The sequence below is a fragment of the Oratosquilla oratoria genome, chromosome 41, assembly GCF_046742065.1.
Source record: "Oratosquilla oratoria isolate Oo_2021 chromosome 41, ASM4674206v1, whole genome shotgun sequence".
Classification (NCBI taxonomy): Eukaryota; Metazoa; Arthropoda; class Malacostraca; order Stomatopoda; family Squillidae; genus Oratosquilla; species Oratosquilla oratoria.
The window spans coordinates 27584671-27612617 of NC_134817.1; the positions used below are offsets into that span (position 1 = coordinate 27584671).

The 27947-nt window shown below is 37.2% G+C and overlaps 1 protein-coding gene across 1 annotated transcript; it reads right to left on the minus strand.

Moving 5' to 3' along the window:
• Positions 1–688: 688 nt before the first annotated feature.
• LOC143021077 (3'-5' exoribonuclease 1-like) lies at positions 689–26061 on the minus strand. The gene is made up of 8 exons (XM_076178329.1): positions 25724–26061; positions 23078–23186; positions 20154–20349; positions 19683–19821; positions 8028–8180; positions 3828–3911; positions 3186–3361; positions 689–2597 (listed from the first exon to the last, which is right to left on the minus strand). The coding sequence occupies exons 1-8, from the start codon at positions 25922–25924 to the stop codon at positions 2330–2332; spliced, it is 1326 nt and encodes a 441-aa protein (XP_076034444.1). The 5' UTR covers positions 25925–26061; the 3' UTR covers positions 689–2329.
• Between the last annotated feature and the right edge of the window lie 1886 nt (positions 26062–27947).

The following is a 27947-nucleotide window of genomic DNA, read 5'->3' on the forward strand; positions in this document are numbered from 1 at the left end:
CAGATGGATGGATGGGGTGAAAGGGCCTTTGGGGAAGAGGGGAATGTCTGTTGAGGAAGGATGAGAGAGGACAAAAGACAGGGGTGAATGGTTGTATATGGATGATGCTGTGATGCATGAGGTGGAATGGGGGGTGAGGTAGTATGTGTGAGCAAAATTTGACGCAGCCCGAAGGGATTTCTCCCCGTCTTCTCCTTTTCTGCATGAGGGGATGGTGAGGGGGTTCGCCGATTTAATGAAGCAGCCTTGCTGTGGATGTGCTGTCTTGCGACATTGCTTCTGACCCAGGGCACTGGACAAGATGCAGGGATGACCCATCATCCAGGAGGTGCCAAGATAAGAGGGACAGTGGAGGGGAGTGGAATGTATTAGGGACGGAATGGGTGGGAATGGTTTTTATGCCTTTTTCTTTTTGGCTACCTCCCTTGTAAGGGGGAAAAAAGCCTTTGGTATATGTATGTTTCCGTGTCACCAGCTGAAAATAGTGGAAGGAGGAAAGCAGTCACTGATTGTCAACTCTCTTTCTGTGAAGTGGATGAAACAGAGTTGACGTTGAGAGTGATTTTAGGACCAAACTGGAGACAGTGTTAGTTCCTTGGGGACAAATGGGGTTAAATTAGAGTTGTATATGCTGTAATAACTTTGCAAGAACCCATGATTTACTTTAAAAGTAAAATAAAAGTCTGTGTATGCTATAAAACCTTTATTTCAATGCAATCAAGAATTAAGTAGACATGAAGTATCATAAACAATCTCATCATCAGTGATTAACAGTCAGTCTATACATGTGCTGCACCATCACTTCCAACATAAAAGTCAAATATATTACATCATCATTCATTTTTGTCCTATATTCCAGTTTGTTTACAACACCAGACTTAGAAGCCCAAATACAGGGGTCCCTCAAATAACGCGGATTTGAATTACACGGATTCAATCATACGCCGATTTATTTCAAAACCATCTCAAATGTAGAGAACCGTTTTAAAATTCGCGCCGAGTCGAGCACGCATACGCACACACGCGGCAACATCGCAAGCAATTTTACCGCCCTAACCTGTTGAAGTGTAATGTTTCTTTCGTTTGGAACACAACTAATAAGTCTGATAATGACTGCGCTTGTCGTGTCTTAATTTCTCTTATAAGGTTCTTGTTACTGGGGGTGGTGGTTTGGGAGATCAAAAATAGACATATACACGCTTACACACGTGTAGAGACGCACACGTAGACACATGTTAGACAACCAGTGTATGTTGTGAATGCGTGTGCGTGTACACACAAATACGAACACAGACACACGCACGTACATGCTTACTTGTACATGTTAACACAGACGCATACACGCACACACACATACATACGCCACATACACACACATATACATACGCCACACACACACACAATGTGTATACGCCACATACACACACATGTATATACGCCACATACACATGTATATACGCACAAACATACATACGCCACAAACATACACGCGCGCACACACACACACACGCACGCACACACACACGTACACATACATACGGTTCTTGGTATTTAATATGGAAAGTCAGCATATGTGGTAATTTCAGGAACCTAATCCCCGCGTTATTTGAGGGACTCCTGTACCTTGCATTATGTACTCCCAGTACCAAAAACTTTCCTTGCCATCCTTAATCTTACCGTGCCATGAAAAACATAAATTTACCTAAAAAAATATTCTATCAGAGCTATTGTAAAAATACTAAGGACATGAAAACCATGATGTATTTGTAAACTCACAACTTCATAGATCTGGTGTCAGTATGATTTTCCAAACATTCATGGACTTATTGGAATTCAAGGATGACATATCTTCAGGTAGTATTTGCCTACTCTGTTTTTGTTTATTTTTTCATTATTTTATACCAATATATTTCCTACTAGATTTCTAGATGTCACTATTACTACACAGAATAAAAATAATCATAGCACTTTTCCTTTCATCAAAACTGTAAAATACTTAAGTGCAAATCTGAATATTTCTATCAATCAGATAAATAAATGCTATGTCCATTTTTTTCTAGGTTTTCTTTTTTTTAAGTCAACTAAAACATATCTAGTTCTGTTTAATATAGTCCTTTCCTTCTCAGAGAGGACGATGACAAATCCCCCTTTAAAAATATTTTTTTGAAGCATTGGAATTTAAATGGAGTATGCCCATACTATGAACTCCCTTGCCTACACAGCCTCAAAGCATCTCCGCTCCTGACCTCTTGCACAAATTGGTGATGCACTAAGCCACATGGCTAGCAAGCATTCCCTTTTCCCCTTTGTAAATTGGTTAGAATTTGGGTCACTTCTTGATAGAAAGTTTACTACTGAGGAGATCAGGAAATTCATCCATGTCTGCAGTATCTATTACTGGCTCTGCTTTTCTAGTCGATTTCTGCTTCTTACAGGTATGGGCAGTAACATATAAATCCTCCTCCTCCAGATCTGCTAAAGGTCCTATCAATTCAGCATCATCATCATCTTCTTCCTCCTCCTCGGAGATTGATACTTCCTGGTGTGGTCGCATCTCCTCAAATTCTCGTCTTGAAATGTGTACAACTGCCCTTTGCCTGAAAGATAAAATTATTTACTAGTGAATTTTTAAGTCTGTAAAGATAACAGGCCCCACAATCTCTCTCTTGTTTTCTAATTAGTATATAATCATTATCAAGCTGACCTGCAAGGAGATCCAATATGTGGTGGTTCTACAAGATGGTCATATGAAAGAATAATCTCCCTGATGTCAATCTTCAAAACACATCAACTCCCATCACTGATCCCTCTTATGTGAAAAAGTGGAGGAAATATTGTCCAAGTTGACAGAAAAAGATTTTATGCCTGGTCTGGAGACTGAGGGTTGGTCCCTGGGGCTGCATATCCAGACAGAAATGAGGGTGTTGATGAGCTTTGGAGATGGGCAGCAGGGAGATTTATTTCAGATTCCAAGTCCACCACTTGCAGGTACCCATTGTTGGTTCCTACTAGTAGTATCCAAACATGATGACAAGTAAATAGAAAACATCTTTCTATTTCAGTTCTTTACGGCACAAACAGATGAATGCTAATTTCTAATCAACAGCCAAATCATCCTTGAGGTAATTCCAAATCAAAGACGGATCTTTCCTCTTAAATATATCCCTAATACTTTCTCGTCTAACCTTGGATCTGGTGGCCCATCATGAGCAAGGTGGATACGTTCATTTACTCTCAAATTGGCACCATCCTTAATTAGTTGAATGACGATACGGGCAATATTACGGGTATCATCCAAGCCAGAGTGAGGGCGTCCTTCAAAGCGCATACCCATCTCGGCCAACATGTCTTGTAAACTCAGCTAGAATGAGAGTCCATGATCAATACTAGGTATTTGAACATGATGGCAGATGTATATACCTTAATACATACATATACACCAAAGGGCCTTCTCCTTAAAGAGAGGTGGCCAGGTCAAACCATACACCTACTCCACATTAAAACCTGTACTGCTTCTGACCCAGGGCAGTGGACAAGATGCAGGGATGACCTGTCATCCAGGAGGTACCAAGATAAGAGGGAAGGTAGAGGGTGGAGGGGAGTGGAGTATGTAGGGGATGGAATAGGTGGGAGTGGTTTCTATGCCTTTTTCTTTTGGCTACCTCCCGTGTACGGGGGAAAAAGCCTTTGGTATATGTATGTATGTACTTCTCTTCAAGTATATCATCTCAAGATTATGAATTCATCAAGTCTAAGACCATAGTCTTTGCAAAAGTGTGTCTTGAAAATTATAACATAATAGAAATAAGATGAAAATAAAAACAAACCCTTTTAGTATTGTAGAAATTGCTGTAGCTTTTCCGAATGTTAATCCATTTCCTACCCCACTGAGGAAATGGAAGTTCATTATTCTGAAAATATAAAAGACAATGAAATAATCTTTACAAAGCTAGCACAGTGAATATTCAGACAGGGAAGATCATGTGCTACAAATTTAATCTGTTTCTACTTAAGACCAATAGATATAATACAAGAAAGGGATGGATGGGCTGATTGTGCTTTCCTAGACTTAAAAAAAAAAGCCTTCGACAAAGTACCACACAAAAAAATCATTTAAAAATTGGAAAACATGGGGGGGATACTAGGTAACCTACTAAACTGGATGGATGATTTCCTATATGGTAGAAAAATGAGAGTAGTGCTCAGATTGGGAGGAGGTGATTAGTGGAGTTTCACAGGGATCAGTATTAGCTCCAATAATGTTCACTATTGATGTAAATGACATGGATGAGAATATATGAGCTTCTTTGCAGGTGATGCTAAATTGTTGAGGAAAGTGAAAACCAATACGGATTGTGAACCACTAGAAACTTAAACAAGGTTTGGAAATGGAGTCAGAAGTGGGAAGTGGAGTTCAATATTAAGAAATGTACCATAATAGAGTTCGGAAAAAAAAAAAAAAGACAATACATACATACATATACCAAAGGCTTTTTCCCCCTTACACGGGGGGGTAGCCCAAAAGAAAAAGGCATAGAAACCACTCCCACCCATTCCATTTCCTATATATTCCACTCCCCTCCCTCTTATCTTGGCACCTCCTGGATGATGGGTCATCCCTGCACCCTGTTCAATGCCCTGGGTCAGAAGCAGTGTCAAAAGACACAGCACATCCACAGCAAGGCTGCTTCATAAATTCGGCGACCCCACTCTCTGTCCCCTCATGCAGAAGAGAAGACGGGGAAAATTCCCTTTGGGCTGCGTCAAATTTTTTCTTATACATACTTCCTCACCCCCATCTCCCACCCACTCCCCCTCATGCATCACAGCATGATCTATACACAACCATTCTCCATTCACCCCTATCTTCCGTCCTCTCCCATCCTTCCTCCACAGATATTCCTCTCTTTTGTAATGCCCCTTTCACCCCATCCATCCGTCTCATCCTAGGACGCCCCCTCATATTCACTCCTTCCACCTCTGCCTTCCACACTTCTTTTACTAATCTTTCTTCACTCATTCTTTCCATGTGTCCAAACCATCCCAATATTCTTTCATCAACCCTATCTCCCAACTCCCTTTCCACCCCTGTTCTCCTCCTCACCTCCTCATTTCTCACTCTATCTAGCCTAGTAACCCCTATCATACTTCTCAGACATTTAATCTCAAACACATTCAAACTCCTTCTCTCTTCCTCTCTTATGTTCCAAGTTTCTGCCCCGTACAGTGCTGTTGGCACAATCACTCCTTCATATAACCTCTTAGCATCCATTCCCAGATGTCTATTTCTCATTACACTTTTTAATCCACCAAAGCATTTACTTACTTCTCTCAATCTACATTCTACCTCCACCCCACTCCTCCCTTTCCTGCCACATTCGCACCCAAGTATATAAAACTATCTACTTCCTCCAGTCTTTCACCCTTTATGCTCACTTGCAGTCTGCTGTCACACTCTCCCCTTGTACATCACCTTACTTTTGCCCACATTTATCTTCAGCTTCCTTCTTTCACACACCTTCTCAAACTCTGTCACTAACTTCCTCAACCCCTCCCCTGATCCTGCTACAAGTGCAGTGTTGTCAGCAAACAGCAACTGGCTCACCTCCCACTTTTCTCCATTTTCTTTAACCATCTCCAATCCCTGACCCACTACCCTTGCATTCACCTCTTGCACCACCCCATCCATGTAAAGATTGAACAGCCAGGGCAACATAATATATCCCTGATGAAGTCCCACCTTTACCTCAAACCATTCACTCTCTCCATTTCTAATCCTAACACAAGCTCTACTCTTGTAAAAACTCTTGACTGCTCTTAATAGCTTTCCTCCTATCCCATATATCTGCAGTACCTCCCACAGTGCCTTCCTGTCTACCCTGTTGTAAGCCTTTTCCAGATCCATAAAAGCCCAAAAAACAACCTTAACTTTTCCTATAGCTTTCTCACATATCTGTCTTACCACAAAAATCTGATCTACAATACACAATTGGAATAAAGGAAGTAAAGAAAGTGGGATCTGAAAAAGACCTGGGAGTAATTATCTCAAATGACTTGTCCCTTGATAAATGAACAAAATTGTTGGAGAATCCTATAACTTGCTAAGATAAATAAAAGTGGCTAATGAAATTTAACACAAGTAAATGCAAGGTAATGCACATAGGTAAAAATAACAGCAAGTACGATTACAAGTTATTTGGAAATTCGTTAACAAAAGTGGATAGTGAAAAAGATCTCGGCGTAATTATCAGTAACGACCTCAAATCATCCAAGCAGTGTATTTCAGCCTCTGAGAAAGCAAATAAGATTCTGGGATTGATTGCGCGATCTTTTGATTTCAAAAGTCCATCACTCATTAACAAGCTATATAAATCGTTAGTTCGTCCACATTTGGAATATGCTGTTTCCGTATGGTCACCGAATCTCATTAAAGACATTGACAGACTGGAAAAAGTACAACGGCGAGCCACAAAACTGATTCCAAATATCAAAAATAAATCATACGAAAATCGACTTAAGCACATGAATCTGTTTTCCCTAAAAAAGCGTAGACTCAGAGGTGACTTGATACAGGTCTTTAAGATTTTAAAGGGAATTGACAACATCAAAAGTGACCAAATTTTCACATTGAATGAGAATCAGACAAGAAACAATGGTCTCAAACTGTCCGGAAATAGATTCAATTTGGAAGTAGGTAGAAACAACTTTGCCAACCGTGTAGTTAATGAATGGAATAAACTTCCTGCACAGGTAGTGCAATGTAGTTCAGTTCGAAGCTTTAAGAATCATTTAGATAAATACCTAAGTAAGATGCTGTAATTATTATAATTTATGTTATATTATTTGTTTTTGTTTTGTTATAATTTGTCTGTCTGATTTTCATTTATTATTAGTTATATGTCAATTTATTATCATTTACTATTTACCTGTTTGTTTGTTATTCAACTATACCAATGCATTTATTTATGTATTTTAATTGTTATTTACATTGTTATAGTTTTAATTTATTATTATGATTTTTTTTTTTTTTTTTTGCATCCGACCTAGATATGGATCAAAAGGTCTCCTGTCGGCATGCTTTGCCTTTGTAATCCTTTGTAATCTAGACAAAGAAATGGTTAAAATAATATTAGTCACACTAATAAGGACTAGACTGGAGTATGTTATGACACTATTGTCTCACAGTACCAAGATGAATATAAAGACAATTGAAAGGATCCAGAGAGCAACCATGAAAATGGTCCCAGCACATTCAAACCTGTCAGATGAGGAGAGACTGGCTAAACTGACTTTGGAACAAAGAAGAGAGAGGCGACCTAATGACCATCTACAGAATCATGAAAGGCATGGAAGTCCTTGAAAGAGAGGACTTGCTAAATTGGGGTAAGAGAAACACAAGAGGACATGGAAAAAAAAAAAAAAAAAAAAAAAAAAAAAAAAAAAATCCACATGGTGGTAGACATCTGAAACAAACTGGACAAAACAATAGTGTGTACAAAAACCATACATGAATTTAAGAGCAAACTAGACACTGCGAAATACAAAGGCAGGACACCACAAGCATAGCTCCCATTCCCATAGGATACAACTAGGTAAATACATGGATCAGTCTTATACCAGTCCATATTTCCTTTGCCATGGTTAAGCAACTTAAATTTGTTTCATTATCCGGAATTTCTGCCTTTCTACTATATTTTCAAAATTCATGAGGGAATTAACTATTCCAAATACAAAAATATGATAAATTTATAAATACTGTTTGGTATCCTTAAATTATGTTCTTATAACCATATATGTACATAATCCATTCTAGAGCCACATTTGTTAACCAAATTACATATCATTTGAGTAACTGATTAAGTGTCAATCCAGGGTTATGGTTTCAGGAAAATCTATTATGAAACATCTTATTTTCAGTATAAAATGTGAAAATTTTATGAATTTTGCAGATGGGTAACAAGAGCCATCTCACAGGGCCACCACTAAGAAATAACTATCACTGATGCCACACAACCAAATATACTCACACTACACTGTTGAAGCATAAATCTTCCCATGTCCCATGGTCCATCAGTAACAACTCCAAACTGTTTGGTATCCTTAAACAAATTATGTTCTTCTAACCATTTTTCAAACTGTTGCAGAACTTCTGGGAATTTTGGAGCAGAGTTAACTTTGTCCTGAAACACATGTTTCTATTGAACTAGAATGAAATTTACACACATGCACATACACAAAATGTAAATGTCTTTGTATCTACATTTTATCTTTTTTAATATTATTATTTTCCATTGTTCTTAAAAAAAAACTCCATTTGGTGTTCAAAAGAAGACGTGTCTTTCTCAAACACCAAGGGAATTCCAAAGGTTTGAGAGTTTTTTTTTGGGGGGTTTGAAGGGGAAAGAAATATTATGCATAGAGGATTAGAAATGGATAGAGAACCCAGGTATAGAAATATAATGAGAAATAGAGATATTAATGACATTTTCGATGATTTAATAGAACTCAAAAGTGAGTACAAAACAATGTACAAAGAAGTATTTATGCTAAGGAAAGCCAATGAGGAGAATAATAGGTAGATGACTTAAAAAAGGAATTAGATAAATTAAAGGCAGAAAATGAAAGGTTGAAAAGTGAAGACATAAATAGGAATGAGGCATTAAAAAAGGAGATAAAAAATAATATGCAAGAAGTGACTGAAAAGGTGGAAGAAAAAATAAAGGAAAATAACTTACAGGAAATAAAGAAACAGTGGAAAGTTGAACAGCATTGTCAAAAAGTATCCCTTAAAGAAATAATGGAGCAACAGGTCAAGGAAAATACCAAGGAAACAGCGATCCAAGTAATTAAAGAGAAAGGCAACTTAGTTAGGGACACAGTGGATAAAAAAAGATGCACTGTAATCTATGGCATTAAAGAGAAGCATGATGTACCTAGATATCAGAGGGAAAAGGAGGAGAAAGAGATCGCTAAGGAAATTCTGAAAGAATTACAAGCGGAAGGACAAGGCTTGGAAGGGGGAATCGAGGAGACCCAGAGGATAGGGAGATACTCTGAAGAAAAACAATACAGGCCACTGAAAGTAAAACTTAGATCTCAAGCAATTGCAGAGGAAGTACTATCCAGAACAACAAAATTAGCAAATAGTGAACATTACAAAAATATATGGATAAAAAAAGAAATGAGTGAGGAAGAAAAAGAAAAAGAACTTAGAAACGAAGCGAATGAAAAAAATGAAAAGAGAACTGGAGAAAAAAAGAAAGAAAAAAAGAAAAAAAAAAAAAAAAAGGAGAGTGGTACCTGAGACTGAGAAAATGGTATATAAAGAAAAAGGAAACAAAGACAGAAAAAGGCAAGGAGAAAGGAAATTAAAAATAGCTTATACCAATATAGATGGAATAACTTCAGGAATGAATGAATTAAATGATTACCTGGCCTTAGAAAAACCAGACATAATGGGAATAGTGGAAACTAAATTAAAGTGTACTCCACCACCCAACACTGTGGGACAAGGTTTATACAACTGCTGGACAAAGAACAGAAAGGATAAACAGGGTGGTGGAGTATTAATTTTGACTAATAAAGATTTAAATGTAACAAAAATAACTGCAGGAAAAAAATGTAGAATCAATTATGATACAAGTTCAAAGCAAACATGAAGAGTAGAAAATTTGTAGTGGTGAGTGCCCCCCAAAACACAGTCCTAGACAGAAAGTGATAATTCCAAAATATTAGAAGATACAAAATATGAATTAACTAATATACTGAAGGACAGAGATAATACAGTAATTATGGGTGACTTTAACTCAAAAGAAATATGTTGGGAGGAAATGACAGTGAAGGGTGGAGAGGAACTCTGGGGCAACATCCTGCTTGACAGGACCATTGAATACACAATGACTCAGTGGATAAAGGAAAATACCAGATACAGAGGTATTGAAGAACCATCAAGGCTGGATTTAATACTTATGACAGAGCCTGAAATTGTCAATAAAATTTAATACAAAACTCCGATAGGAAAGAGTGACCATGTACTAATAGAATTTGAGTTGAAAGAGCAAATGGATTAATGCAGAAATTATAAATATAGAATAGGAAGACTAATGTACAACAAAACAAATTTTGAGAAACAAAAAATTCTTTTGCAACATGAACTGGGAAATATTCCTAAATGAAGAAACAGGGATGGAAGAGAAATGGAATACACTAAAAGAAATTTACAATGAGGGAGTTAATATGTACCACAACAAATAATGGAAAGAACATACATAAAAAGCTGGTACAACAAAAGGTGTAGTGAGGCTAAGGATAAAAGAGATAAAGCTTGGAAGAAATGGAAAAGAGACAAGAAAACAAGCAAATGGCAAATTTACATAAAACTAAGAAATGAGTATGTAAAAATACGCAGAGATGAAAAGAGAAACTATAAAAAAAGAATAATAGAAAAATACAAGGAAGAACCCAAACTATTTTACAGGTATGTAAATGGCAAACTGAATAACAAACGAGAAATAGAAAAGCAGCACCAAATTAAACATGAATATACAGAAGAATTGGAAATGGCTGAAATTATGAACAACCATTTCAAATCAGTATTCACAATAGAAAACTCACCTAACTGTGAGGAAATAGAGAGAGAACCCCCTCAATGAAAAAAATAATTATAACGCAAAAGGAAATCAGCGACCAAATCAAAACCCTTGACGTCAGAAAATCACATAGTCCAGATGGAATTGCAAATTGGATAATGAAAGAATGCATGGAAGAATTAACAGACAAAACATACAATATTATTAAATTCTCACTTAAAGGAGGAAAAGTGCCACAGGACTGGAAGAAGGCAAACACTGTACCAATTTATAAGGGAGGAAACAAGGAAGACCCATCAAATTACAGACCGGTCTCCCTGACAAGCACAGTAGCAAAAATTTGCGAAAAGGTCGCCAAAAATAGATGGGTTAAACATTTGGAAGAAAAAAACTATACTGAATCCAAATCAATTTGGATTTAGACAAGGAAGATCATGTAAAACAAACTTGATCTGCTTCTACTCAAGATTAACAGACAATACAAGAGAGAGATGGTTGGGCAGACTGTGCCTTTCTGGACATACAAAAGGCATTTGATAAGGTACCACACAATAAACTAATAAGGAAGATAGAATCAAAAAGTGCCATCAGAGGAAAATTATTGGAATGGATGAAAGACTTCCTGACTGGGAGGAAAATGAGAGTAGTAATTAGAGACAAATTCTCAAATTGGGAAGAATGATAAGTGGTGTCCTGCATGGATCAGTACTTGCCCTGATCATGTTTGCTATATACATAATTGACATGAATGAAGGAATAGAGTGTTATGTGAATTTCTTTGCAGACGACACAAAAATACTAAAGAAAGTAAAAACGGAGGAGGATTGCAATTCATTACAACAAGACTTGGACAAGATCTGGAAATGGACTCAAAAGTGGGAAGTGAAATTCAATATCAAGAAATGTAGTATAATGGAATTTGGAAAAAGTAAAAACAGAATATCGAGAGATCATAAAATTGGTGAAGAGGTCAAAAAAGTAAACTCGGAAAAAGACCTTGGAGTGATGATCAAAGAAGACATGACACTGGATAAGCATATTAATAAAACAGTCGGAGAAACCTATAATTTATTGAGGTCAATAAAAAGTGGCATTTGCCTTTTTGGATGAGGAAATGCTAAATTTTCTTTTAACTACACTAATAAGACCAAAACTCGAGTACACAGCAATACTATGGACACCCAGTACCAAAAAGAATATAAAGTTAGAAAGAATACAAAGAGAAACAACAAAACTGGCACCAATTCTTTCCAAAATGACATATGAACAAAGACTGTCCAAGTTAAAATTACCAACTCTGGAACAAAGAAGGGAAAGAGGAGACTTACTATCTGTAAAACTATGAAGGGAATGGAAATCTTAGATAAGAATGACTTATTGAAATGGGACAACGGAAAAACAAGAGGACACGAAAAGAAACTAAAAAAGATAATTACAGAAGAGATCTAAAAAAGAGCTTCTCACAGAGTGATAGATACTTGGAACAAATTGTACAAAGAAACAGTGTGTGCAAACATTATTCAAGATTTCAAGAAAAAACTTGATGCTGAGAGATACAAAGATGGGTCACCATGAGCATAGCTCCCTTCCCGTATAATACAACTAGGTAAATATACACCCACACCCACATATATATTATATATATATATATATATACACACACACACATGTATGTCAGATTCACGGCGAAGATTAGAACTCCAGAAAAGAAGTGCAATTTTTGTGGATCTCAATGAGTACCATTGTTGTATTAGTAGGGAAGGGGAAAACTCGTGGTGTAGTGGGAAGGTGAAGAAAAAAGAGAAAGGGAGGGGTTACTGAGGGAAATGGAAGGAAATGAGGAAGGAGAAGAACTGGCTCCCCCTGGACGTCATAAGAAATGTCAACAAGAGGGCTGCAGACAATGCAGGTGAAGTTGAAAATATCAGTAAAAGCATTAAATATAGAAATATAGATAAGAACAACACAATAGAAAGTGGAGATAATAATTTCCATGGATTTGAGGGGGGGGATGCCAACCTACCCCGATTAGCAAGTCTAGAGGAAAAACTAGATAAAATGACTGAACATTGGTTCAGCCAACTAACACAGATTACGCAAAGGGTTGATAAATTGGAAGAACTAAAGAAGGAGAATTAAAACATAATTAAAGAAATAGAAGAATTAACCTCTTCACTCCGGGGCACAGCACGTCTGGCAGCATTAGCTGCCTGACGTGCGATGTTGCGTCATAATAATCGCATTATAAAAAATAAAGTCAGTGCTCAATTGTTCATTCTCTTTCACCCGTGTATTTTGATAACCATATAAAATTGATGAAGCCAGTTTAGAAAGAATGGAGATTATGTAGGTATGACTACAATAAATATAATCAAGATGCCGATGCCGGCATCATTGAGTACCCACTTGCTCCTCATGCCACCTATGTAGGCATCACCTTATGGAAGTGGTTAAATGGACAGCTAAAAGAAGTAAAAGATGAGAATGAGGAATTAAAGAATAATAATAAAGAGAATAAAGACTCCATAGCAAACGAAGTACAGGGTTGGAAAAAGTCCAAAACAAACAACAAAGATATAGTGGCACAACAGATGAAAGAACAAACTAAGGACACAGTTATTAAAGTGATGAGAGAGAAGGAGAATATAGTAAGAGACGTTGCGGACAAAAAGAAATGTATAATTATATTAGGGATGGAAGAGAAGCATAATCCAAATAGGACTACAAGAGTAAAAGAGGAGAAGGAAAAGGTAAACAAGATATTAGAGGTAGTTCAAGAGGATGAACAAGAAACAGGGAAAGAAATTGAAATATATAGAATAGGGAAAGACAATACAGATAAGACCAGGCCAATTAAGGTTAAATTCAGGTCACAAACAACGGCAGAGAATATCTTAGCAAAAACAGGGAAACTATCAGAAAGTGATCAGTATAAACAGGTATGGATAAAAAGAGAAATGAATAAAGAGGAGAGGAGAAAACAAAAAGACTACAAGCTAAGGAAAAAAACAAGAAAAGAACAGAGTCAGAAAAAGAGAAATTCTATTGGAGAGTAGTGGATATGAAAGTGAGGAAATGGTTCATTGCAGAGAAAAATGAAAGGGAAACAGAAAACACGACGGAAGTAGCAGAAAATTAAAAGTGTCTTACACAAATATAGATGGATTAATAACAGGCTTGAACGAACTGAATGATTACCTGAAGGAAAAAGAACAGGACATAATGGAATTGTAGAGACAAAATTGAAAGCCCCACTACCACCCAAGAGTTTAGGACATGGTGCATATAATCATTGGATTAGAAACAGGTAAAAGAAGGGGGTGGAGTTATATTCCTAAGAAGGATATAAATGTGAGGAATATCACATATGGAAAGAATAGAGTAGAGATGATTATGATGGAAGTGGTGGACAGGGATGGGAAGAGCAAGAAGTTTGTAGTAAATTATGTCTCCTAAAATGGCTTCATGGGAAGAGAGAGAACACAAAAATATGTTAGAAGACATAAGGATACATACATACATATATATACCAAGGATTTTTCCCCCTTACAAGGGAGGTAGCCAAAAAGGAAAAGGCATAAAATCATTCCCACCCATTCCATGCAAGACACAGCACATCCACAGCAAGGCCGCTTCATTAAATCGGCAACCCCCCCTCTCCGTCCCCCCATGCATAAAAGGAGAAGACGGGGAGAAATCCCTTCGGGCTGCGTCAAATTTTGCTCACACATACTAACTCAACCCCCACCCCTCTGCCCATTCCACCTCATGCATCACAACATCATCCATATACAACCATTCTCCATTCACCCCTGTCTTCTGTCCTCTCCCGTCCTTCCTCAACAGACATTCCCCTCTTCCCCAAAGCCCCCTTCACCCCATCCATCCACCTCATCCAATGACGTCCCCTCATGTTCACTCCCTCCACATCTGCCTTCCATACCTCTTTTACTAGTCTTTCTTCACTCATTCTTTCCATGTGTCCAAACCATCCTAATACTCTTTCATCAACCCTATCTCCCTTTCCACCCCTGTTCTCCTCCTCACCTCCTCATTTCTCACTCTATCTAGCCTAGTAACCCCCATCATACTTCTCAGACACCTCATCTCAAACACATTCAAACTCCTTCTCTCTTCCTCTCTTATGTTCCATGTTTCTGCCCCATACAGTGCTGTTGGCACAATCACTCCTTCATACAGTCTCCTCTTAGCATCCATTCCCAAATGTCTATTCCTCATTACACTCTTCAATCCACCAAGGCATTTATTCGCTTCTCTCAATCTACATTCTACCTCCACCTTCACTCCACCTTTTCCTGCCACATTTGCCCCCAAGTATCTAAAACTGTCAACTTCCTCCAGTCTCTCTTAATACTCACTACCCGTCTGCTTCCACTTTCTCCTCTTGTACATCTCATCACCATACTTTTACATACATACATACATATACCAAGGCTTTTTCCCCCTTCCAAGGGAGGTAGCCAAAAAGGGAAAGGCATAAAAACACTCCCACCCATTTCATCCCTAAATACCCTCCACACCCCTCCCACCCTTCCTCTCATCTGAGCACCTCCTGGATGACGGGTCATCCCTGCACCCTGCCCACCGCCCTGGGTCAGAAGCAGTGTCGCAAGACAGTACATCCACAGCAAGGCCGCTTCATTTAATCGGCGACCCCCCCTCTCCGTCCCCCTTTGCATATAAGGCGAGGACGGGGAGAAATCCCTTCGGGCTGCGTCAAAAATTTACTCACACATACTACCCCACCCCCCACCCACCCCGCCCATTTCTCCTCATGCAGTCACAACATCAATCATATACAACCATTCTCCACTCACCTCTGTCTTCCGTCCTCTCCCTTCCTTTCTTAACAGACATTCCCCTCTTCCCCAAAGCCCCCTTCACCCCATCCATCCACCTCATCCTAGGACATCCCCTCATGTTCACTCCCCCCATATCTGCCTTCCATACCTCTTTTACTAGTCTTTCTTCACTCATTTTTTCCATGTGTCCAAACCATCCTAATATTCTTTCATCAACCCTATCTCCCAAATCCTTTTTCACCCCTGTTTTCCTCACCTCCTCATTTCTCACTCTATCTAGCCTAGTAACCCCCACCATACTTCTCAGACACCTCATCTCAAACACATTCAAACTCCTTCTCTCTTCTTCTCTTATGTTCCACGTTTCTGCCCCATACAGTGCTGTTGGCACAATCACTCCTTCATACAGTCTCCTCTTCGTATCCATTCCCAAATGTCTATTCCTCATTACACTCTTTAAACCACCAAGGCATTTACTCGCTTCTCTCAATCTACATTCTACCTCCACCTTCACTCCACCTTTTCCTGCTACACTTGCACCCAAGTATCTAAAACTATCCACTTCCTCCAGTCGCTCTCCCTTAATGTTCACTTCCAGTCTACTGCCACTTTCACCCCTTGTACATCTCATCACCTTACTTTTACCCACTTTTATCTTTAGCTTTCTTCTATCACATACTCTCCCAAACTCTGCCACCAGCTTCCTCAATCCCTCCTCTGACCCTGCCACAAGCGCAGTGTCGTCCGCAAACAACAGTTGGCTCACCTCCCACTTTTCTCCATTTTCTTTAACCATCTCCAATCCCTGACTCACTACCCTAGCATTCACCTCTCGCACCACCCCATCCATGTATAAGTTGAACAGCCAGGGCGACATAACGCATCCTTGACGAAGTCCCACCTTTACTTCAAACCACTCACTCTCTCCATTTCTAATCCTAACACATGCTCTACTACTCTCATAAAAACTCTTGACAGCTCCCAAAAGCTTTCCTCCTATCCCATAAATCTGCATAACCTCCCACAGTGCCTTTCTGTCTACCCTATCATAAGCTTTTTCCAGATCCATAAAAGCCCAAAAAACATCCTTCCCCTTTCCTATAGCTTTCTCACATATCTGTCTTACCACAAAGATCTGATCTACACAACCTCTACCCGTCCTAAATCCACACTGTTCCTCACCAATTACTCCTTCTGTTCCTCTCCTAATCCTCTCAATTAAGATCCACCCATAAGCCTTCCCTACTACACTCAACAGGCTAATCCCTCTGAAATTACTACATTCACACTTGTCCCCTTTTCCCTTGTAAAGAGGAACTATACAGGCACTACTCCAGTCCTCCGGTACTCTACCCTCTCTCCAGCAAACATTAAATAACCTCACCAACCAGTCCACCATCACTGAACCTCCCTTTTTCAGACATTCTGCATGACATCCATCCAGACCAGGTGCCTTACCTGCTTTCATCATCTTTACAACTGCCTTCACCTCATCCTTCCTTATTTCTCCTCACTCATCACTCTCATTTTCTTCGCATTTCCCACTGCAGCTATCTTTCCTTCCCTATCCTCCTTCACATTCAGCAACTCCCTAAAATATTCTGCCCATCTTCCCCTCACTGCCATCTCTTCCATTATCATCTCTCCATCTGTACCTTTTACCTTTTCTTCCCTACTTGATTCGCCTCCTCTTCCTCTCTTAATTTCTTTCCAAAACATCTTTTTATTACTTTCAAAATTTTCTGTCATACTCCTACCCCATTTCACATCTGCTCTCCTCTTTGCCTCCTTTACCTTTTGCTTTACTTCTCTTTTCTTTTCTTCTATCACATAAAAAAAAGCTAAAGATAAATGTGGGTAAAAGTAAGGTGGTGAGATGTACAAGGGGTGAGAGTGGCAGTAATATAACACTAAATAAGATAATGGAAGATGGAGGAATAGTTATAATGGGTGACTTTAATTGTAAAGAAATCTGCTGGGAAGAGATGACAGGGAAGGGTGGAGAAGACCTATGGGGAAATGTACTACTTGATATGATCACAGAACATACAATGACACAATGGATACAAGAGAATACTAGGTATAGAAATAAGGAAGAACCATCGAGATTGGACCTAATAATCACATCAGAACCCGAAATAGTGGACAAGATTGAATATAAGACACCAATAAGAAAAAGTGACCACATACTGGTTTAACTGGAACTAAATGAGGAAAAATACATGGGAAAAAAATGAACACTATAGAAAGGGAAGATTGATGTATGGAAAAACAAATTTTGATAAAATAAGAGAATTCTTTCAAAAAGCAGACTGGGAAAGGATACACAAGGAGGAAACAACAGTAGAAGAGAAATGGAATATTTTGACAAAAATTTATAAAGGAGTGGAAAAGTATGTTCCAAGACAAAAACAAGAAAAAGGATATGTAAAGTGTTGGTACAACAAAAGATGTAGGGAGTTAAAAGACAAAAGGGATAAAACTTGGATAAAATAGAAAAAAGACAAAAGACCTGAAAAATGGAAAATATATACTAATCAATGAAATGAATATGTACAAGTGTGCAGAAAAGAAAAGAGAAAATACAAAAAAGATGTCATAGAAAAATGTAAAGATCAACCAAAACTATTTTACAGATTTGTAAACAACAAACTGAAAAACAAACAAGAATTAGAGAAACTACGACAAGGAGGAGTTGAATACACAGAGGAAATAGAAATGGCAGATATTATGAACAAGCATTTTAAATCGGAATTTACGAGGGAGAACATACAACTTAGAGATATCGAGTGGGGGAAGTCCCCCCCCTATGAAAGAGATAGAAGTAACAAGGAATGAAATAATGAATCACTTGAGTAACCCTGATGTCAGAAAATTGCATGGACCAGATGAAATGGCAAACTGGATTTTGAGAGAATACAGGGATGAACTAACAGATAAAATACATAGTCTAATAAGCAGTTCATTGAAAGAAGGAAAAGTTCCATTAGATTGGAAAAGAGCAAATATAGTACCAATATATAAAGGGGGAAACAAGGAAGACCCTACTAACTATAGACCGGTCTCTCTTACAAGTACAATAGCTAAAATTTGTGAAAGAATTATAAAAAATAGATGGGTAAGGCATTTGGAAAAAAACACCGTACTAAATCCTAGGCAATTTGGATTTAGACAAGGACGATCATGCGTCACAAACTTAATGTGTTTCTATTTAAGGCTAATAGATGTAATACAAGAAAGAGATGGATGGGCTAATTGTGCATTTCTAGACCTGAAAAAAGCTTTTGATATGGTGCCACATAAGAAATTGCTAAAGAAATTAGAAACTGCAGGAGGAATACAGGGCAAACTGCTGAAGTGGATAGAAGACTTCTTGCATGAAAGAAAAATGAGAGTGGTGATAAGAGACAAACACTCTAATTGGGATGAAGTGATTAGTGGAGTTCCACAAGGAACAGTTCTGGCCCCAATAATGTTTGCTATATATATTAATGATATGGATAAAGGAATTGAAAGTTATATGAGCTTCTTTGCGGATGATGCAAAATTGTTGAAAAAAGTGAACACAATAGAGGATTGTGAGTCACTGCAGAGTGATCTCAATAAAGTATGGGAATGGAGTAGGAAGTGAGAGATGGAATTCAATATTAAGAAGTGTAGTATTTGGAAGAATAAAAAAAGAATAGTGGGATCATATAAATTGGGAGAGGAAGAAATTTAAAAAAATAGAAAATGAGAAGGACCTGGGAGTCATTATTATGAATAATATGTCCCCTGAGAAACATATAAACAAGATTTTTGGAGAAACTTATAATTTAATAAGAACAATCAAAGTGGCATTTACATACCTGGATGAAGAAATGGTGAAGAAAATACTAGTCATTTTGATAAGACCAAGATTGGAGTATGCAGTAACGACGTAGTCACCAAGTACAAAAAAATGTATAAAAAAAATTGAAAGAATACACAGGGTGATAGACGTTTGGAACAAGTTAGATGAGAATGTGGTGTGTGCAAAAACGATACATGAATTTAAAAACAGTCTAGATAAAATGAGATATGAAGATGGGACACCATGAGCATAGCTCCCCTTCCCGTCTAGGTAAAACTAGGTAAAGGCACACACACAGAGACCAGTATTTATTTTTAGTATACTTAAAAAAAAAAAAAAAAAAAAAAAAAAAAAAAAAAAAAAAAAAAAAAAAAAAAAAAAAAAAAAAAAAAAAAAAAAAAAAAAAAAAAAAAAAAAAAAAAATGGATTTGTACATACCTGAGTAATCCCAGTCAAACTTGTGCAAAAATCTGTAAGTGTGGGGTTTATCACAGGCTTTACATAGGTTTGAAAATGGTCTACAATTGATTTGCTTTTGGTGTTAATTAGAACCGCAGGAAACTCAATTATTTCATGTCTGAAATAAATTACAGCATTAGATGGCATAAAAAACTTTTATACAACAAATACACAATTATCAACAATCAGGAAAGCTCTCAATGAAACAAAGTTGCACAGTAAATAAATAACCTTGGTTTATATATCCTATATAATCTAATAATTTGGACTGCAAAGTTCTAATCAATAATGTTAATCAAAACAGTTGGAAATTTAACACTACATCATTAGATGGCATTAGAAATAGGGTAAACATCCTTATGTAAAAACTAAATCAAATGCAACTATGGAACAAAGCTACTACATAATCCACTGAACATAAAATACAATGAAACATGAATATAGAATGACCTGTATCCATTGGGTGTGTTGCTATCACAGGTGGCTTCAAAATCAATGACTACAAAATGATTATAGTGGAATCTAACTCCACCTGGGTCCTTCAGATTGGCCTGTGCCAACTTCCTCCTCTTGTAATAGGCCTTCAATCTTTTCTTCAGTACCTCTTTCTTGCCCCTTGTATCTAATCTCAGAGACCTTAGTTTTGCTGCAAAATTGTTAAGAAAAGCAAGATCACTTTAAAAATATTGCTTTCAAGCATCATTGGCACTGTTCAGAACCCAGACAACTACCAAACTCTTAATGCATATTTTCAGAACTAAGATCTTTACTTTTAAGTATCTGAAACATTAAGTTTCTTTATAAGCTTGATTTTTTCTAGACTATTTCTTTCTATCTGAAGTGGAACATGTTTTTTATTCTGTCTACTGTCAGGTAATCTTATTGAGTAGCACATGAACATTTTGGTACCAGAGGGGTTAAACATATCAACATATCAAGTTGCACAAACAGAACAAAGGAAACATGGACTGGAAGTGACCTTCTTGAGACTTGGCTACCCCAAGGGCTTGATCCTGAGCTTAAGATGAAGAGTGGAAGAAATCATCCACGTAAGCAGGTTAAAAGAAAGAGAAGGCAACGCCACCAACAGAACATCGTACATGGCGCTTCCTAACTCTGAGAAGATAGGAGACATTACTAGAATGCTCAGGAGCACAGAAGTAAAAGCAGCAATAACATTGGGAACGAAGATTGGTGATATATTAAGAAGCGGAACCAAGATAAAGGGGAGTGAGGACAGCGTTGTGAATAAGATCCCATGCACATCATGCAATAAAGCATATTATGGAGAGATGAAGAGGGGGCTTAACACAAGGATCAGGGAACATAAGGCTGACCTCCTTCACCATAGGCTCACCAACGCAATAGTGGTGCATGTAGATGAATCTGGGCACCTACCACAATGGAACTGAGCCAAGGTATTACACAAAGGTATGGATAAGAAGACCAGGAAATCCATAGAAGCCGCATACATCACTACTCGTCCCAACATCAACAGTAAGGCTGGGAGCTTCACCTGGGCTAAATCCTTGGTGAGTATAGCGCTTCACGATTGGCTATCTCATCGGGCCAATCAGAACACAGCGTTCTACGCTCGTATACCCCCTTGAGCCGCTAAGCTCATTCCTTTGAGAAAGTCAATAGATGAAAGGTCAGGAATAAACGGTTCACTTCCAGTCCATGTTTCCTTTGCCGTGTTTATGCAACTTGTTCACATGGATTTTCATTCATATCTTGATCAATTCCTTATCAAATAAAAATAACACATATCCTTTTATCAATGCTGCTGCCAGGTGATTTTATTTACTTGCATGTGACTCTTTCAACCAATTGAAGAAGCATACCACTCAAACATCTACAACCTACCACCTGCATCTAGCAATATATCCATAAAAAAAAAACACACTCCGATCATAAAACATGCACTCCACAACTAACCACCAAACTCCTGCAGACATTAGCCCAACTGAAAAATCCCCTCCTACAACAAGCAAGAACCACACTAGCATAACTGTAGTGGCCACAGAATCAAATTGACCCAGATGCAATAACCATACTGAAGTTACAGGATACCTCATCCTACTCTGCCCATACCCAGATAACAACACAATATCTCTTCCTTGAGTGACTTGTGGGTCAATCTGGTAACTGTTACCAGTCACCTGGGAGCAATGGGTCTCTGACAAGAAAGACCCAGGGGAACAAACTGAGACTGGTTGATTGACCCCTTCAGAAGCAAACAAGTTGAAGAACTCTAGCTTGTTTTAAATATAAAATTACCTATTTTATGCATTGGAAAGTTTCCCCTCACCTAAATAAAATTGCCTGGTAGCAGCTTTAATACACAACCAAGTCACAAAATACAACAAAATTATTCAGTGAGACAGGACCAAAATGAGTTTTTAACATTTTAGCTGTGAAGGGGGCTTCCTTAGCTGAATAAAACTGCCTGGCATCAACTGACTAAAATAATGAAGTACAGCAAAATGGCTAAACATTAGTCCCTAGATATGTATAAAATGAAATTATAAATGGATCATAGCAAAAAATATATAAATGGGTGAATAAAAACAATAATAATAACACATCTGGCAAATTGTGTGTGAAATAATGGTAATGTGGGGCTGCATCTGGATTGTGTGATATCAGCATGGTTATTCAATGTGCCTATGGATGGGGAGGTGAGAGAGATATACTCAAGACTGCTGGGCAGAGGTTTGGAAGTTGTGGGTGAGAATGGAATAATGATTGCTGACTTAAGTTTCCTTGTCTGGAAACCCACTGCCCCAGTGGCTGGCAACAGTCCTTGGGCCCTCCCAATCACATTTCTGGGAAGCAACATTGTATTAATGTTGCACCATTTCTATGTCACTGGCTTATAGCAGTAGAAGGAAAGCAATCACCAGCTGTCAACCCACTTCATGTGAAAAGTGTAGAGGAAATATAGTAGTCAAAGTTGACTTAGAGAGACTGAGCCTTGTTTAGAGATCAAGAGTCAGCCCCTCAGGACTAAATGTCCAGACAGAGATGAGTGTGTCAACGGGTCCATCTTACACACACACACACAAAAAAAAAAAAAAAAAAAAAAATCTGCTTTAGAGATGAATGGATGATGATGTGAGTGGGTTCTGTATGGTAGTGAAATTAGGGTAAACTAGTGTCAACTGTGGGGCCCTGCTGTGGAAAAACTGTGCCTCACTGCATTGCTTTTGGCCCAAACAGTATGACAAAGGAAAGAGTAATTCTTTACCCTGAGGTACTGGTATGGGAGGGGTGACTGAATTGGTGTTTTTGATGTGGGTGTGTGGTTTGGTTCAGCCACCACCCTTACATGGTGGTAAAAGCATTTGGTGCACATGTGTATGTATATACACCTTTAATTTCCTCCTTTTTCATAGAGTTGATCAGGCCATTGATTTTTGAAAGCTGCTGGAAGACAGGATCAATGATGTGACTGCTGGATGAACTCTGATTCTGCTGGTCCTGTGGTCAGTAAAGAAATTAGGCAATTCAGTTTTCAAACAAAACCAGGATGGTAGTAGTAGTTGCAATTACAATAATGATAATTTCAATAATAATAATTATAACAAATATTCACATTAAGACTTATTTCATCTTGTCTTGACAATTGATTAATGTTCCAGGGAACAGTGATGGGTGTCTGCTTGTGAAAGTCCTGCAAGACAAACAATGGGAAGAATCATCCCCATGCTGTTCATCATTAAATCCTATCAATATCTTCTCCATTGAAGGAGCAGCCCTGAAGGGCTAACATTTGGTTCCTAGACTGGACTCATATCTTTTCACCAGTTTTTCACACATGGAATACTGACAACATGTTACCGTTTCTATTATTAGCCAGTAACATTAAAATAGATCATAAAGTACAAAATAGAAAACAGTCTAATCTTTCTTCCAAAAGGGATCTATGAGAGCCTAATAACCAATATTTTTGGTGTTTTAGGTTTCCTGTCAAATTCAAGATAATACTTGTCACTGTGTTCCAGTAAAACTGTTGAAGTAACCTGAATTCCTTGGAAAAATTAATATTCGGCAGACTGTACTAGTTTATTGGGTACTTACATATGACTCCTAATAAGTACAAATTATGTTTTGTTTTTCTCATCCTTCATAAGTTAAACATTTATTTTTTTTGTTGACTATACTTCTGTAACAACATTCTTCTGATATATGAAGAAATAATAATAATGATAATATTATTAATATTGGCTCAAGTTTTACTGACAAAATCTACACCTCCACATGATCAAGCAATGGTCCTTGGACCCTCTTGAAGATATATTCATTGAATTAACAATCCACTGTCCTAGGTCTCTATTACAGGATTGCCCTAAAGTCACTAAAGGAATAAATACCATTGTATTGTCTCATTATAGCTTGGGTAGGGCAGAATAAAATGAGGTGTTCAATGTCTTCTATGTGTGAAAAAAGGGTAAAATTTTACTTTCGACCATTGTAGGAATATAGCAATACAAAATTAAATAGTAATTTTGTAAATTAAAATGTATGAACGAAATATGCAATTTTGTGTGCGGAAATGAAAATAAAAAAGTTGCTAAAACAGATTTCTTAAGTAACGAAGTCGTGTACAATGAATGTTACGCCATGTTTGTTATGGTAGATGCCGACGTCGGAGAAATGAAAGGACGATAAATTTGTCTAAACTAAACTAACCTAACCTGTGTTTAATAAATCATTACCTGCAAATTAGATATCATCCGGCTGGTCCTCATCGTCGTCGTCGTGAGAGACGTTGGCGGGCTTTTCAACCACTCTCAGCTTTTGTATGGCTATATTCCTCCAATGGTCGAAAGTAACATTTTACCGGTTAGGTTAGTTTACTTTAGTTTAGACAAATTTATCGTCCTTTCATTTCTCCGACGTCGGAATCTACCATAACAAACATGGCGTACCATTCGTAGTACACGACTTCGTTACTTAAGAAATCTGTTTTAGCAACTTTTTTTATTTTCATTTCCGCACACAAAATTGCATATTACGTTCATACATTTTAATTTACAAAATTACTACTTAATTTTGTATTGCTATATTCCAACAATGGTCGGAAGTAAAATTTTACCGAAAAAAGAGTAGAATATTGTCTGTTGTATTAGTGTGTCTGTTTTTTGCTACCAACTAGAAGTAGTAGTAGTATTAGTAGTATTAGTACCAGTAGGAGGAGGAGTAAGAAAAAGATAAACCATTGGTTGTCAGCTCTTCTTAGACCTATATGAAAAAAGGAAATGTAGTTGATAGATATATTCAACCTGGTCTGGAAAAGTGCCAGCTTTTTCAAGTTGCCCTTCCAGATACAGTACATGATGTTGATGGGATTTCAAGATGAGAGCTAAGGCGATAATTCTCTCTGATGTTTATCTTCCACAAACACTACAAGGAATTCATCACTGATCCTACATAAATGAAGAAATAAAGCTATAGCCAACTAACTTAATTAGATATTACTATATAGAACACAGAAGTGGGTATGGTTTCTAACATTATACTTTGACTTACCAACCAGATAAATTAAAAGGTTACTGGGTTACTACATGCCCTTACGGCTGACATTCCTAAAGTTGTCAAACTATGATGAACATTATCTTATGCCAAAGACTATGTTCGTTTCAAGACAGGTATCCTGGAGTATTGTACTCCCAACCACCAACAGGACTTGCTTCACCACTAAATAAGCAAAGTAAATGACCACCAATCTATTTCATTGCCAAAAAATCAAAAATCAAATAACTTTAAATGAATATACATGGGAATGTTAGTAATTCGTTTAGCCATGTTTACCACTGGATGGGGTAGTGTGGCAAATTATGTTGCTGAACAGGATCACTATAATCTAAGAGTTAGGACCTATCTATCTAACCATCTACTTCACACACTGACACAGGATAGAAAACGTATCCATTGACTGAAATAGGTTCTACATGAGCAGGCGATGGCCCTCGGAAAGTCCATGTTTACATGTAAATAAAACATAAAATACCCACTTTCTCAGATCCTACTTTGATCCAGTTGTTATCGCTGTCCACTGACTTTTGTTCATTTTCAGCTGATATATCTCCTTCACTCTTCTTCATGTGTTCGGAGTTCTCAGCCTTACTATCTTTATTATCCGACTGGATGATTTGTGTTTGAAGGTCTGTTTCCTCATTTTCATGATTTGATTTTATCGATGAATTTGTTTGCATGATGCTGTAAAGATCTAAAATTACTCCGCAATATTGCTCGCCATAAAATATTGAACCTTTCAGCTGTACTTTCCCGCTAAATCAATGAGCACACTACAACAGTGGGACCGCTGACAACAAAAACAAAACACGGGTAATAAATGTTGCCTCTGACGAACAGAAAAGTACCGCATTACTAAACAAAACTGCATGTTTACAAAATTCATATTTTATATATATATATATATATATATATATATATATCTATAAAGTAATGTCGTAACACATTCGTAAAGATTCAACAAAAACCCACTGTGTTGGATAAGAAGAAATGAAAAAAATTAATTCCATATATTTCGATCACGGACTGTGATCCTCTTCAGTATTCCACTGAAGAGGATCACAGTCCGTGATCGAAATATATGGAATTAATTTTTTTCATTTCTTCTTATCCAACACAGTGGGTTTGTGTTGAATATATATATATATATACATATTATATATATATATATATATATATATATATATATATATATATATACATATATATATATATATATACAGTATATATATATATATATATATATATATATATATATATATATATATATATATATATATATTAATATAAGTAGAAAATTTGTGGTGATCTGTGTGCCCCCGAAAACACGTTCTTGGAAAATTACCATTCTAAAATATTGGAAGACAAGGCATACATTGAATGAAATACGGAAAGATGGAAATCTAGTAATTATGGGTGGTTTTAATTCCAAAGAAATATGTTGGGAGGAGATGACAGTGAAGGGTGGAGAGGACCTTTAGGGAAACACACTACTGGATATGACCATTGAATACACAATGACTCAATGGGTAAAGGAGAATGCCAGGTATAGAAATAACGAAGAACCGTCGAGACTATATCTAATATATACATCAGATACTGGAATTGTGGATAAAATGGAATACAAGACACCAATTGGGAAGAGTGACCACATACTACTTGGGCTCGAACTAAAAGAGGAAATATATATGGGAGAAACGAGAAACATAGAAAAGGAAGACTGATGTATAACAAAACAGATTTTGGGAAACTTTTAATTTCTTAAAAAAAAAGCGAATTGGGAAAAAATCCTTAATAAAGAAACACAGGTGGAAGAAAGATGGACGATATTAAAAAAAATCTATAATGAAGGAGTGGATAACTGTGTATCAAAACAAAAACAGGAAAATGTGTACATTAAGTGCTGGTATAACAAAAATGTAGTGAGGCAAAAGATAAAAGAGACAAAGCTTGGAAAAAAATGAAAAAATGAAAAGTGGCAAAAATATATCAAACTAAGAAATGAAGATGTAAAAATATACAGGGAAGAAAAAGAAAATAAGAAAAAGGCATAATAGACAAATGTAAAGATCAACCTAAATTATTTTTTAGATATGTAAATGGTAAACTAAAAAATAAACAGGAAATAACAAAACTACGTCAAGGGTACATAGAATATACAGAGGATATAGAAATGGCTGAAATTATGAACAAACATTTCAAATCTGTATTCACAAAAGAAAACATACACAATTAGGATGAAAGAAGGGGAGAAAGATCCTCCCAATGGGGGAAATAATTGTGACATAGAAAGAAATAAGGGACCAAATAATGAATATTGACGTCAGAAAATCACACGGCCCGGACGGAATTGCAAACTAGATGCTAAAAGAATGTATAGATGAACTAACGGACAAAATATATAAGATAATAGATTACTTACTTAAAGAAAGTAAGGTACCGCAAGATTGGAAAAATGCCAATATCGTGCCAATATGTAAGGGGGGAAACAAGGAAGACCCAACAAATTATAGAAAGTTATCAAAAGTAGATGGACTAAACATCTGGAGGAGAACAATATACTAAATCCTACACAATTCGGTTTTAGACAGGGAAGATCATGTGCCACAAATTTGATCTGTTTCTATTCAAGGTTAATAGATATAATGCAAGAAAGGGACGGATGGGCAAATTGTGCTTTCCTGGACTTACAAAAGGGGGTTG